The sequence below is a fragment of the Lampris incognitus genome, chromosome 7 (genome assembly GCF_029633865.1).
Source record: "Lampris incognitus isolate fLamInc1 chromosome 7, fLamInc1.hap2, whole genome shotgun sequence".
Lineage (NCBI taxonomy): Eukaryota > Metazoa > Chordata > Actinopteri > Lampriformes > Lampridae > Lampris > Lampris incognitus.
The window spans coordinates 19,395,894-19,408,354 of record NC_079217.1 but is presented as its reverse complement, the minus strand read 5'-3'; the positions used below and the strand labels follow the sequence as shown (position 1 = coordinate 19,408,354).

General features: G+C 46.5%; 1 protein-coding gene across 2 annotated transcripts in view; it reads right to left on the bottom strand.

The window, feature by feature from the left end:
* The window catches only part of LOC130116020 (alpha-2-macroglobulin-P), a 56,030-nt gene that overhangs the window by 8,942 nt on the left and 34,627 nt on the right, over positions 1 to 12,461 (bottom strand). For both annotated transcript variants that reach the window (XM_056283935.1, XM_056283933.1), the window contains exons 22-30: positions 8,408 to 8,459; positions 6,934 to 7,017; positions 6,507 to 6,683; positions 5,698 to 5,779; positions 4,281 to 4,437; positions 3,099 to 3,173; positions 2,594 to 2,759; positions 1,905 to 2,101; positions 1,346 to 1,561 (exon numbers count right to left, since the gene is read on the bottom strand). In XM_056283935.1, the coding sequence (XP_056139910.1) occupies positions 1,346 to 1,561; positions 1,905 to 2,101; positions 2,594 to 2,759; positions 3,099 to 3,173; positions 4,281 to 4,437; positions 5,698 to 5,779; positions 6,507 to 6,683; positions 6,934 to 7,017; positions 8,408 to 8,459 (1,206 nt within the window). The remainder of the gene's footprint in view (positions 1 to 1,345; positions 1,562 to 1,904; positions 2,102 to 2,593; positions 2,760 to 3,098; positions 3,174 to 4,280; positions 4,438 to 5,697; positions 5,780 to 6,506; positions 6,684 to 6,933; positions 7,018 to 8,407; positions 8,460 to 12,461) is intronic.

Sequence of the window (12,461 nt, the reverse complement as noted above, 5' to 3'; positions counted from 1 at the left end):
GTTTTTGTTTGGGCGTATGTGTATTTGTGTGTAGATTTGTATTGGTCCTGTTAACTATAACAACAGCGCATCTGTTTTTCGACTCTCCCTCTAAACATCACAGGGTGAGGGAAGAGAGGATGGGGGGGTTCTCTATGTATAACAAACTTATGTGTGTCTATGTATAATAGAATATGTACAGTAACATTTTATTAAAAAAATTTAAGAAAAAGTATACTATTCTGTCCATAGTACCCATCATCCGCATGGCCAGATCCACAAACGCGCTCCCTGGGGACCTCATTAGGTCCAGTTATCCTACCAGTGGTTACAGATACAGATGCCTCCCAGTGGGAGTCGGGAAGTGAGTGAGGGAAATGCATGCCGTGCAGAGATTAAAATCCCCTCCCCAAAAAAACAAGGCACATAAGTGTTTTCGAAACAGAAGCGGTCTGCGTGTCCCTGATTAATTTCGTGCACAAAATAGGGTCAACGGGTTCTGATATGTTCACATAACACTGTCGTACTTCGACATTTCCTTATTTGAATTGACAGGGCGGAATACGCTCATTAAGCATGCACCGAGTGGCAGCACAAGTTAACCTGTGGGCACACAAGCACCTGCATTCCCTCTCCGCAGCCCACCTCCTGGCTTTATGGAGGAGCAGAGCAGAACTGCTATTAGGGGGCGAGCTTAAAGGCCCTGTCCTTTTCTGCCACGAACAGTGTCCCCCCCCCCCCCCCCCCCCGTCTGTACTCGATAAGGTTTGTGTCTCGGGAACCATGTGACTGGTAAAGACTGCCAATTCACATCCTCAATGGGTGGCAGACAAATAACGCGGCTCGAGAATGCCATGCAATTCATGCACATAAGTCGATTTTCACATGTGGTTTCAATTCTCTCGTTTGTTCATCGCAAATCACACCCTGCTGTAGCAACGGCAGCTACAGCGTACCACAGTGGCCGAGTTTAGGGTTAAGATCAGGTGGTGGTTAGCGGTTCAGCAATATCTGGCTGATCATGAGGTTTCCGAGACAAAACCTATGGCGACTCTTGCCTTAGCTTCGGAGTTGGATGAGTAAAAACATTCATGCCTCAAATGTTTGGTGTAGGCAGGAATATGCCACTTACTGTTTCACTCATTCTAGAAAATTAATGTTCTCTTCCAAACAAACTAAGAAGGAATCATGTTTTCCATGTGTTAAACCCTCGTAGCATAATCCTTCCTCTTCAGTGTGAATTCCTCTATTACATATACTGCCGTAAATATTTTAAAACATAAAAATTCAAACATGTAGTTTTATTTTCATATGATTGCTGTAAGGACCACAGACTATCTATAGACCTTATGGCGGAACAGCGTACCTGCGCTAGCACACAGCTCTGTCCTTGGGCCTCGACTTTGTATTCTCCAGGGACCTCGGTCAGCTGCTCCTCCTGGTAAAGCAGTCTGTTGCTCTGGTCAACAGTGAACATCTTCTTCAGCCCTCCCAAGGAAGTGACAGTGACTGTAGTGGCACCCTCCGGACTGTAGGTGGCAGCACCATACTTGGCCAATGCCTGAAGGGCCACCACTGTGTCCTGAAGGGCAAGGCAGAGGAGTAAGAGCGAGTCAAGACCAAAGACCGTGTGTGTGTGTGTGTGTGTGGGGGGGGGGGTTGTAGGGTGAAGTTACCCATTGACATTGAACCCAGAGACTAGTTTTCTACACTGTTTCTGCATAGTCCACATTTGTGGGTTTTTTTCCTTTTCATTTTTGGGGGTTTTCAGTTAAGGTTAAGCACCGTTTTCTAGCAGGTGAAGTTGGGATTGGGTCTAGGTTAGGGTCACATATTTACCAGTGTTCCCAGATAAATTCACTCTCAAGGGCGCACATGTACGTGTGTATGTGTGTGTGTGTGTGTGTGTGTGTGTGTGTACCCACTTGTGTGGAGGAGAAGCCCCCATACGGGTTCTGCTGCTGTACCAGCCAGCGGACAATACCAGCAGCATAGTCCAAACCAAAGCCTGGTAACACTGGACCAGAGAGGAGAGCCAGCAGGACGTAGGCTGTCATTTCCACCTCCAGAGAGTCCAGTTTCTTACTGGAAGCCCCTGCTCTTTTCCAGTGACGGGTGCCCCCTAGGAATGAAGGCAGTGTAAATACCCTCAAGACTTGAGCACACAGTAACTTCCATTTAGTGCACACTTGTTGCTGTGACTGTGTAGTACAGCAAAAGAAAGCAACTCTTTAAGCTTGCAGAGAAACGTGGGCCTTTTCCCAAAGACTACTTTAAACTCTAGACTCAAATCTTTAAAATGGTCAACCTATCAGCAACCCATGCTCCAATGTTGCTTGAAATAACGAAAACAAATTATCTAAAGGACCTTAATTGATTTTTTTTTTAAATTAAGCTCGTCTTTCGTTAGCTGCAAAGATAATACCAACTTCATGGAGATGAGCAAAATTATGTATTTGGAGGTCCTCTTATGTGACATTAGTCAACCTCAATATGTTGCCATTCATTTGATAATAATGATAATTCAGTAATAATTTAGTGAGACTGCTTGAATAAACACAAAATGCAAGACAGACCAATGAAAGTTGTGTTTCTTGTAAATTAATTGACCTACCCTCGGTGCTGGCGTGCTGGTGCAGGTACGTGAGGAGTTTGCTCCTTATTTCCTGGTCTCCAGCCAGAGTAAAGGTGTAGGAGAGCAGGGCTGTGGTGTACATGTTGTCCAGCTGGCCTGCTACTGCAGCCTTCAGACATCCCAGGCACATCTCCACCATGGGATGCTGGTCCACCAAAAGGTCATTTTAATGTCAGAATCATAGGCGGACAAGTACCAGTATCGCTGAATCGATCCATTTTCAACAACTTTCAGGAATTATTCTCATTGTCAGGCTCCAAAACAACCTAACCAATAGAATGGAAATGTCTATTCAAAAGGCAAACAGTCAAGAGTTACTTTGTATCATATGCTTTAACATCTGCCACTGACTGAAACCTTGTGGTGGACCACAATTACTGTGTTTGAGTCTTTACAAACAAACTGAATTTATCATCTCAGTGCAGATGACACGATGAACTAGGTGAAGATGGTGTGCTTGAGAGGAGAGTGATGTAGAACTCACAGTTGAGTTGGGACCTTGCTCCAGCAGAGCAGCAGTGATGTAAGCAGTCAGGGACACGTCATCGCTCACCCCTCCCTGGTGACAACATGGGTTCAGAATTAAAAACAGTCACCAGTAGAGAAAACCACTGGAGCCCATCACACTCGAAGCTGATTCGATACAAGCAATTTCTTCTTTTTTTTTTTATTCAGTGTCACAAACTTTTCATGCATTCAATGTACACAGATAGTGAATAATAGATCTTGTTGTTCCTGCAACGTGTGCATCATTTCTATGAAACAATGTGAAGCTGTTGATGTAAGCAGGACAAATGTGGGAACCGTACCTTGTGAATAAAGTGATTCTGGTTCTGACTCACTCACTGCACATGGGCACCATTACGGGTTTAGCACCAACTCTACTAAAGTGAGCTCAACCTCTTTCTTTCGTCTCAGTCAGAAGAAAAAAAAAAAAGAAAAAAAAAGGTGAGCATAAGACCAAATTGGGAGAAAAACAAACTCTTGTCTGACCAAAGACAAAAGATATGCCAGGGTTGTCATTATGTTTTAACTTCACTGCCATTGCCATTTTCAGCAGAGGCTTGATCAAATTTGCTGTGCTCATACCCTGCAAGTAAGACAACAAGAACAAGCCCTGTGGATATAAGTGTTCTGCTCTTCGGCACACAGTTGTCAGGACTGGTTGGGAGTATACGGGGAAAGTGTGGGCGAGCTTCAGGAGGTGGTTTGTGATAACTTGTTTGGGCGTTTTTTTTCTGGGGCTGTACGTATGCATGTATGCATGCATGCATGCACGCACATATGTATGCATGTATGTATATGTATGTATATGTATGCATGTGTGTGTAAGTGAGAGTAGGAGAGAGAAACAGAGAGAATGAATGTGTGCAATTCCCGACAGTTGCCAAGGATTCTCTCCTACCTTCACGCATCCACCTCACCTAAATAAATTTCCATTTTCATCTAATGAGCGCATACTGCTCTTGGTTGTAATGACATGTTTGTGAAGCCGATTCCCCTTCGAAAATGGTATCTATAAATGTCCCTTTCCACCATTTCTACAAATCTTTGCATCCAAAAGATGGAAATTCGGACGATCTGCCACCAAGTTCGGAAGATGTATCTTTGTCCCTTCATTTTCACCAGTCTGCATCGCCAACTTCAGCCACGTTGGTCTTATTACCTTCATGCCGTTGTGAAAGAGCTTCCCCACGGAGTTGATGCAGCCATCTTTCCGCTGGTGGCTGGCCAGCCACATGCTGGCATCTGAGATGTGCTTGGGGTCCACAAAGATGAACTGCCTTGCCTCACCAAATGACTTCATCACAAAAGAAGTCAGCCTGGACAACCACACGTATATACACACACACACACACACACACACACACACACACACACACACACACACACGCACACACACGCACACATGCTCAGAGAACAAAATCAACCATGACTAATGGTGTTGGTAGCCCCTACATGAACCCTGCCTCAGGACAATTACATAACAAGCTCCGTCAGCAAAACACCTCCTGCCTCACACCAACGCTGGGCCCTTGTCCTAGCCTGCACTTACAGTATAACACAATATGATCTTATGCCTCAGAGTCATTCAGAAAGGCAGGCAAAAAAAAAAAAAAAAAACAGTGCTGGAGTGGGTATGCAATAGACTCTAATCTAGGCATGTTAAATTAAATGTCAGTGAGGACATTCAAATGGTCAGCTGTCAGTAATTCGTGAAATAATACCTGTAACACCTCATATATGTGTATCATAATAACCAAAACACTAAAAAAAAAGTATTGGAAAAAAATTTGTAAAAAGGAAAAAAAAATTGTACAAATTGTAAAAAGTATTATATCAATCAATCAATCGATGAAGTTGCATTTTATATAGCGCTTTTCCAGATGCAACAGCCACTCAAAGCACTTTACAAACTGAGGTCTACCTGGCACTGGGATCAAGATGTATACTAGTCATTAGGCACAGTGCAACCATGTTCTATGAACGGTTATGCACACACGAGATATTCACACGTGCATCACGGGAGCCGTACAGTGACATATATGTCACATCACTCGATATAATGCATCGATTCTGTATAACCAAGACATTTGACAGGTCATATTATGCATTTTTTTCCCCACTTTTGAGATTTCAAAACACTTTTTGAAAAGTGGATGAACAAATATATAAAAGACCCTGCACATTGAACCCGCTGTAGTTTGAAATGAAAATCGATGTATTTGGCAGCATGTCAGCAAAAGACCAATTCTTGCCCCATTTTGTATTGAAAATGTGCAAATGAACACCAAAGCTGCAAACGTCCTAACCCCCCGCCCCCAAAAAAGAAGAAAGGATACATAAAGTCAACACGTTGTTTAAAAAGCTCATCTTCGCCAAAATGAAGTTTGTGGGTTTAATGAGGTAGAAATACATTTGCACACAGCTGCATAAATACTGAGGTTCCTATAGGATCACTGACTGACACCCCCCCCCCAACTGTTTATAAGCCAAGCTAAAAGAGCATTTTGCCTTGAATAATACTTCATGTTAATAAGAAAGATTTGACATCTGGGGGAGAAACTTCTGCTGGTACTAACCAGGTGTTGCCAGATCCATCACTCTTGCCAAAGGCGCTGTAGGACCCGTCATCATGTTTGTAGTTGAGCTCCCTCTGGTATCCTACAATGTGCACGGACAAATGAGCACATCCTTAAAGTAAAACTTGATAATGATTTCTTTTCTTTTTTTTTCTTTATTGGATACCCCCCCCTTTTTTTCTCCCCAATTGTATCCAGCCAATCACCCCACTCTTCTGAGCGGTCCTGTCATTGCTCCACCCCCCTCTGCCGATCCGGGGAGGGCTGCAGACTACCACATGTCTCCTCCGATATACACGTGGAGTCGCCAGCCGCCTCTTTTCACCTGACAGTGAGGAGTTTCGCCAGGGGAACGTAGCGCGTGGGAGGCTCACGCTATTCCCCCCAGTTCCCTTCCCCCCTGAACAGGTACCCCGACTGACCAGAGGAGGCGCTAGTGCAGCGACCAGGATACATACCCACATCCGGCTTCCCACCCGCAGACATGGCCAATTGTGCCTGTAGGGACGCCCGACCAAGCCGGAGGTAACAAAGGGATTCAAACCACCAAACCCCGTGTTGGTAGACAACTGAATAGACTGCTATGCTACCCGGACTTAAGAATCTGTTTTATTCACAGTTCACTTAAACTGAGCAAAAAAAACGAGACAGTGTTCTAGTTTAATATTTGTCATTTCCATTTTCGGCAATTAACGAAAGTCCTTATTTGAGAACAGCTCCACTAAAGCGGGATGTGAGTTTTTTTTTAATAACCGGGAACGTCTCTCTCGAATCACTGAGTCACCCTATCTGCTTTTTCAGAGACTCACCACTCTCCAAGAAATGTGTTGCCTTGTCCTGAATCTCCTTGGTGAGCTGACCGGTGCTGCGCAGGTAATTGAGGATGTAGATGTTGGGTGCGAACAGCACCATGTTCTGCTCGCCACAGCCATAAGGCATGGCTAAAAGCTTGTCCAAGTTCTTCGTGGCCCGGCCCATCAGGTCACCTGGAGGAACCAGGGGAACATGATGAGAAACTGAGTATGGAGAGTTCGGGTTTGGACTGAAATATCAGAATTTGAAAAAAAAATGGTCTCAATATCAATTTCAGCCAATAACACGCTGGGTATACACAGCAGGATGCTATGCAGAGCGGGTTTGGTCATAGCTTAAGTAGACTTACTGTGTGAGTATGTGTGTTTGTGATGATGTGTGCGAGACAGAGGAACAAGAGAAAACCCTGTTAGCATTACATACCCAGCACAGAGACGGCGGCCTTTGCAGAGCCTTCCACAATCATCTCCGGGAGCACGAGAGAGATGTTCTTCTCTACTGGTCCCTCTAATGAACAACAAGGAGAGTTTACTTCGCTGGTATATGAGCAGAGAGAAACCAGATATCTTTGACTTTCATGTGTCAGCAAACATTTCATTTAGCTAAGTGTTAAAGGATAGGTTCATTTTTGTTCTAGACTGTTCTCAAGTGCATAAATGCTTGCCTCATTGGGCTGTGATTAAAAACGCAGTGAAAAGATTCAACCAAGTGGTGTGTTTCTCAATTCTGAAGTGACTGGTGAAATCCCCCCCCCCTTTTTCTCCCCAATTGTACTTGGCCAATTACCCCACTCTTCCGAGCTGTCCTGGTCATTGCTCCACCCCCCTCTGCCGACCCAGGGAGGGCTGCAGACCACCACGTCTCCTCCGATACATGCAGAGTCGCCAGCCACTTCTTTTCACCTGACAGTGGAGTTTCGCCAGGGGGACGTAGTGCATGGGAGGATCATGCCATTCTCCCCAGTTCCCCCTCCCTCCTCAACAGGCGCCCCGACAGACCAGAGGAGGCGCTAGTGCAGCGACCAGGACACATACCCACATCCGGCTTCCCACTTGCAGACATGGCCAATTGTGTCTGTAGGGACGCCCAACCAAGCAAGAGGTAACACAGGGATTTGCACATGTGATCCCCATGTAAATAGGCAATGGAATAGACCGCTATGCTGCCCGGATGCCTGACTGGTGAAGTTTTGTCCTAATGATTCTAGATGATGACCCCTGGAAATTTTAATGAGTTCTAGATTCAAAAATAGTGAACCTATCCTTTTAAAAACTCGACGGTGGATATCTTGTGTTACAGAGTGAAACTCTAAATGTGAGTGTGGGGAAAAAAAAATATATTAGCCATCAATACAGGCCATTCACATCTGCATGTACATATTGAATTTCACTTGGTTGATTCTATTAAACAGTTGTCACATCATGTGAAAAAGCAAGGCTTGCAATCATCTCATGAGATAAACCAGCCAAAAAAAAAAAAATGTATTGTAGCATGGTCCCCATTTTATCCTCCGAACCATGCAGTCTTCCGTTTCTGCCATCAGGGGTCAAGCCCTGAGACAACAAAGTATTACATGAGGCATCTGTTGAATGACAAGGTTATCTCCTATCTGACAGGAACAAATGCATCTCAGTGATGATGAGTTGCTCACTCAGAGAGGAATCAATCACCCCCAACATTCAAAGGCTTAAGTGCTTTAACCTCCCGCTGGAACAGAGGCATCTGCGATGGGACATCACACTCACACACAAACGCATACGCACACGCACACCCATGGTGTTTATCATGCATCTCAGCAGTGAACCAGACTAGTTTAAGAAAAGGCTCAGACGCTGGTATCCAAAAGCTTTCTGATATGGAGAGTGCTCTTTGATACAGGTTGTGTTGGCATGCAGACCTGCGGGGCAGAGGAGGGCGTTGTGGCTGACCGTCTGCGGTGTTCCTTCGGCCTGAAGAAGAAGACACGCAGAGAAATGTAGATCAGTGAATGACATTGACTTTACCAAAGAAGAGCTGGTGATCAGAAGGGAGAGTTTGCAGCTTTAATCGTTAAGCCTGGTACAGCAAAGCGCTGATAATTTGGCTTTACAAATACACAACAATACACAATACAATATATAAAATACAAGAAATACACAATACAATATACAAAATACAAGAAGAATACACAATTATTAAGGACAGCTGGTGTTTCCATGAAAAGTCTCAGCAGGTGCATGAGGGTGTTAACTATGACCTCTTATTGATTTCACCTGCTAACCCTGCAGCTGGAGAATATATAGATCAGGGGTGCCCACAATTTTTTGACTCGTGAGCTACTTTTAAAATGACCAGGTCAAAATGATCTACTCATATTAAAAATAATAAAAATACTCAATACGTTTTACATATATATGAACATTTATATGCAGTGTGTGTATTTATATACATGTTGTGTTACATATACAGTATTGCAATGGATTTGCATTTATATTGAACCTTACACAGGCAATAATCATACCAAGCATTTGCTACTACACTATGTTGAAATTGCATCACTGCATGAACCTTTACAGCTGTGTTAAATAGATTTGTGATCTCTACCTCTCTACTCTGAGGATGACCTGCACTGGAGGGAGTCAGACAGGGTTGCATAGTTTGGACAGTAGCTGCTGGTAGCCAGCCTCAAGCAGGCCTCCAAATGATCATCTGTCATGGTGGAACGGTATTTGGACTTGATAATCTTCATGTGAGAAAAGGCTGACTCACACAAATAAGTAGAGCCGAATAATGCCGTCAAGGAGGTTGCGCATTTCCTCATGTTTGGGTACTTGTCCTCTGTAAGTAAGCTCCAAAACTCTCCATGCGCCCTGGACTTAAGCTGAATGTCAGCCTGTACTGTCAGCATCTCATCCTCCACTGCGGACGAGTTCAGGTGAAACAGTGTTGCCATTTTTGAGGCGAGGGAATCCACCTCTGTATCTTCCCCAAATGGGTAGCACATAAATGTAGCGATTGGCTTAAGCAAAGCAAAGTCTTGAAACCGTTTGTCAAAGTCTGACCGGACATTTTCAATCTGCTCTGTGTAGCGTGCACTGTCAAGTTGTGCACACGCCCTCCCTTGCTTCTCCAGCTCTGCTGCGAGGTTTCGGAAGTTTCCCAAATCATGGCGCTGCAACTTTGAGGACAGAAGTTGCATTTTCCGTTTGAAAGCGTTAACTGAGCTGATCATGTTTACCACGCTTTTGTCTTTTCCTTGCAGCTCTAAATTAAGCTCGTTCAACATGTTGGTTAAATCAGTTAAAAAGGCCAAGTCTAGCAGCCACTGATTGTCATTAAGTTGCTTGTGTTCCGCATGTTTAGTGATAAGGAGAAACTCCTTAATCTCCGGACAGAGCTCTCGAAATCTCTGCAAGAATCTCCCTCTACTAAGCCATCTCACATCAGTGTGTAGCAAGAGGCCAGAGTAGTTACAGTCGGCCTCTTCCAAATGTGTACGAAACAACCGTCTTTGAAGAGACCTCGCTCGAATAGAACAGGCGATTTTGGTTGCCACATCCGTGATCTCTTTCATTTTTAGCATTTTTGCGCATAATGCTTGTTGGTGTTGTTATGTCTGCACACATCGACAGTGCTGCATTTGATTTGGTGCTGTTCTATTGTGCTGGGATCGATTGGTGATGCCTGCGGGCTCTAGGTTGTTTGATCGGGTCTGCCTGTGATGCTGTGTCAGGCTAAATAAAGAATGCAACGTAGCGGTTGTGTCGAGCGACAGCGCTGTGTCCTGACGTGATTTCTAAATACAATATTGGCGACGAGGATGGCTGATATCTCTCTCCCACCACCTGCTCCCTTCCTGGCATTACCTGGCGAGCCTCCGGTACCATGGACTCGCTGCCTACATAGTTTTGAAAATAACATCATCGCCTCAGGGCTCGACGACGTGAGCCAGGCTAGGAAGACGGCTTTGTTGCTACACTGCTTGGGAGCAGAGGGTCATCGTGTGCTCGGGACTCTGGGGAACGTCACAAGCTTTGACGAAGCTGTGGGACTTATGAGCACCCATTTCGCTGCTCCACAGAGTGCCCTCCTTCGGCGATTTATATTCCGTCAGTGACACCAACTGCCTGGTGAGTCTGTGCAGCAGTACGTAGCTTATTTGCGAGGGCTAGCTAGCTCATGCAAGTTTGGCGCGCTTCAGGACGAGATGGTTCGCGACCAGCTAATCGAACACACCAACAACGCAAAGGTGCGTGAGACTCTCCTTCTGGAAAAAGACGATCTGCTGCTGTCCAGAGCAATTACCATCGCACTACAGGTTGAGGGAGCAGCTGAGTGTGCTGCTGTGCTAAATACACAGCAAGTGGCCACCTCCAGTCAAGCTGCCAACGACTCCTCCCTCTACTCACGGCTGCCCCTCGAGATGCAACCCAGCCAGAGCGAGGCGGGCGCCGACTCCACTGGGGACGTCTTGCAACTGCAACGACGGCGTTCTCGGCCCCGCCCTCAACAGTCCTGTGGTAACTGTGGGTCTCGGTCTCATGTTTCAAGGGCTCAGAACTGCCCTGCCCGTGGCCAGACATGCCGTAGCTGCGGTAAGCAAAATCACTTTGCCAACGTCTGTCGATCTTCCCCGGCTGGGTCAGAGGGCCACACCCCCCCCAGTCTTCAACCGCCGTCATTCACAAGGTGAGCTCTGGGCCAGTGTCATTCAAATCATGCACAGTCAACATTAATGATGTGTGCATCCCCCTGCTGTTGGACACCGGTGCAGGTGTGTCTCTCCTGAATGTTGATACCTACAGTCAATTTTTCAGTTCACTGCCACTGTCCGCACCCTCAGCTGTCCTCTGTGGGTATGGTGACTCCAAAATCGATCTGGTTGGCTCTCTCCAAGTGACTGTCCGCTATGGAACCAAGCTGGTGCCCACTGCAGTTTTTCATGTGGCACGCCGTGGGGCCAACCTGATGGGCTTGTACCTGTTCTGTGCTCTGGGGTTCTCCCTCTTAGACACAAGGGGGGCAGCAATCCTGACTGTTGCCACACCTTGGCAGCAAAAGTGGCCATCGCTGTTTATGGGGCTGGGCTGCCTCTCCGCCTTCGCCCATCAACCTCTCCTCAACCCTGCTGTGAAATCTGTCATCCAACCACTGCGCCGCATCCCATTGGCTCTCCGTGATGGGGTCTCCGCCGAGCTGCAACAACTGCTGGAAGCTGGCATCATTGAACCGGTGGACGCGTCACCTTGGGTCTCAAACCTCGTGGTGGCTAAGAAGAAGTCGGGGGGCCTGCGTGTCTGCGTCAATCTACGTGCAGTAAATAAGGCAGTGGTCCCTCATAAGTATCCACTGCCCACCTCAGAAGAACTCACTGCTCAGTTCTATGGCTCTGAGGTGTTCTCCAAGCTCGACCTCAGACAGGGGTACTTACAGGTGCCCCTCCACCCCAGCAGCCGCAACCTCACAGCCTTTGTGACACATGCAGGAGTGTTTCGCTACACCAGGATGCCTTTCGGACTCAGCTCCGCCCCTAGCTGCTTCCAGAAAATCATGGTCTCTGTGCTGGCTGGCATACTGGGCGTGGCCATTTATCTGGACGATATAGTGGTACACGGGCCCACCAGTGAAATTCACGACAAGCGCCTCAACATGGTCTTCGCAGCCCTGTCCAAGCACAAGCAAACTCTCAATGCTGAGAAATGTGTCCTCTCTGTGCCAGCCATCGAGTTCGTGGGGTTCTGGCTGTCAGCGAGCGGTGTAACTCCACTACAATCCAACGTGGACGCCATTCAGGCCATCCCCGAGCCCAGCTCGGCCGCCCAGGTCGCCTCCTTCCTGGGTATGCCAAGTTACTACCTGAGGTTTCTTCCCCAGTACTCTGCGACCACAGCCCCCCTGCGCCAGCTGCTGCGTAAGGACGAGCCATGGGTGTGGTCACAGGCATGCAGTGACGCTGTGCATGATCTCAAGAC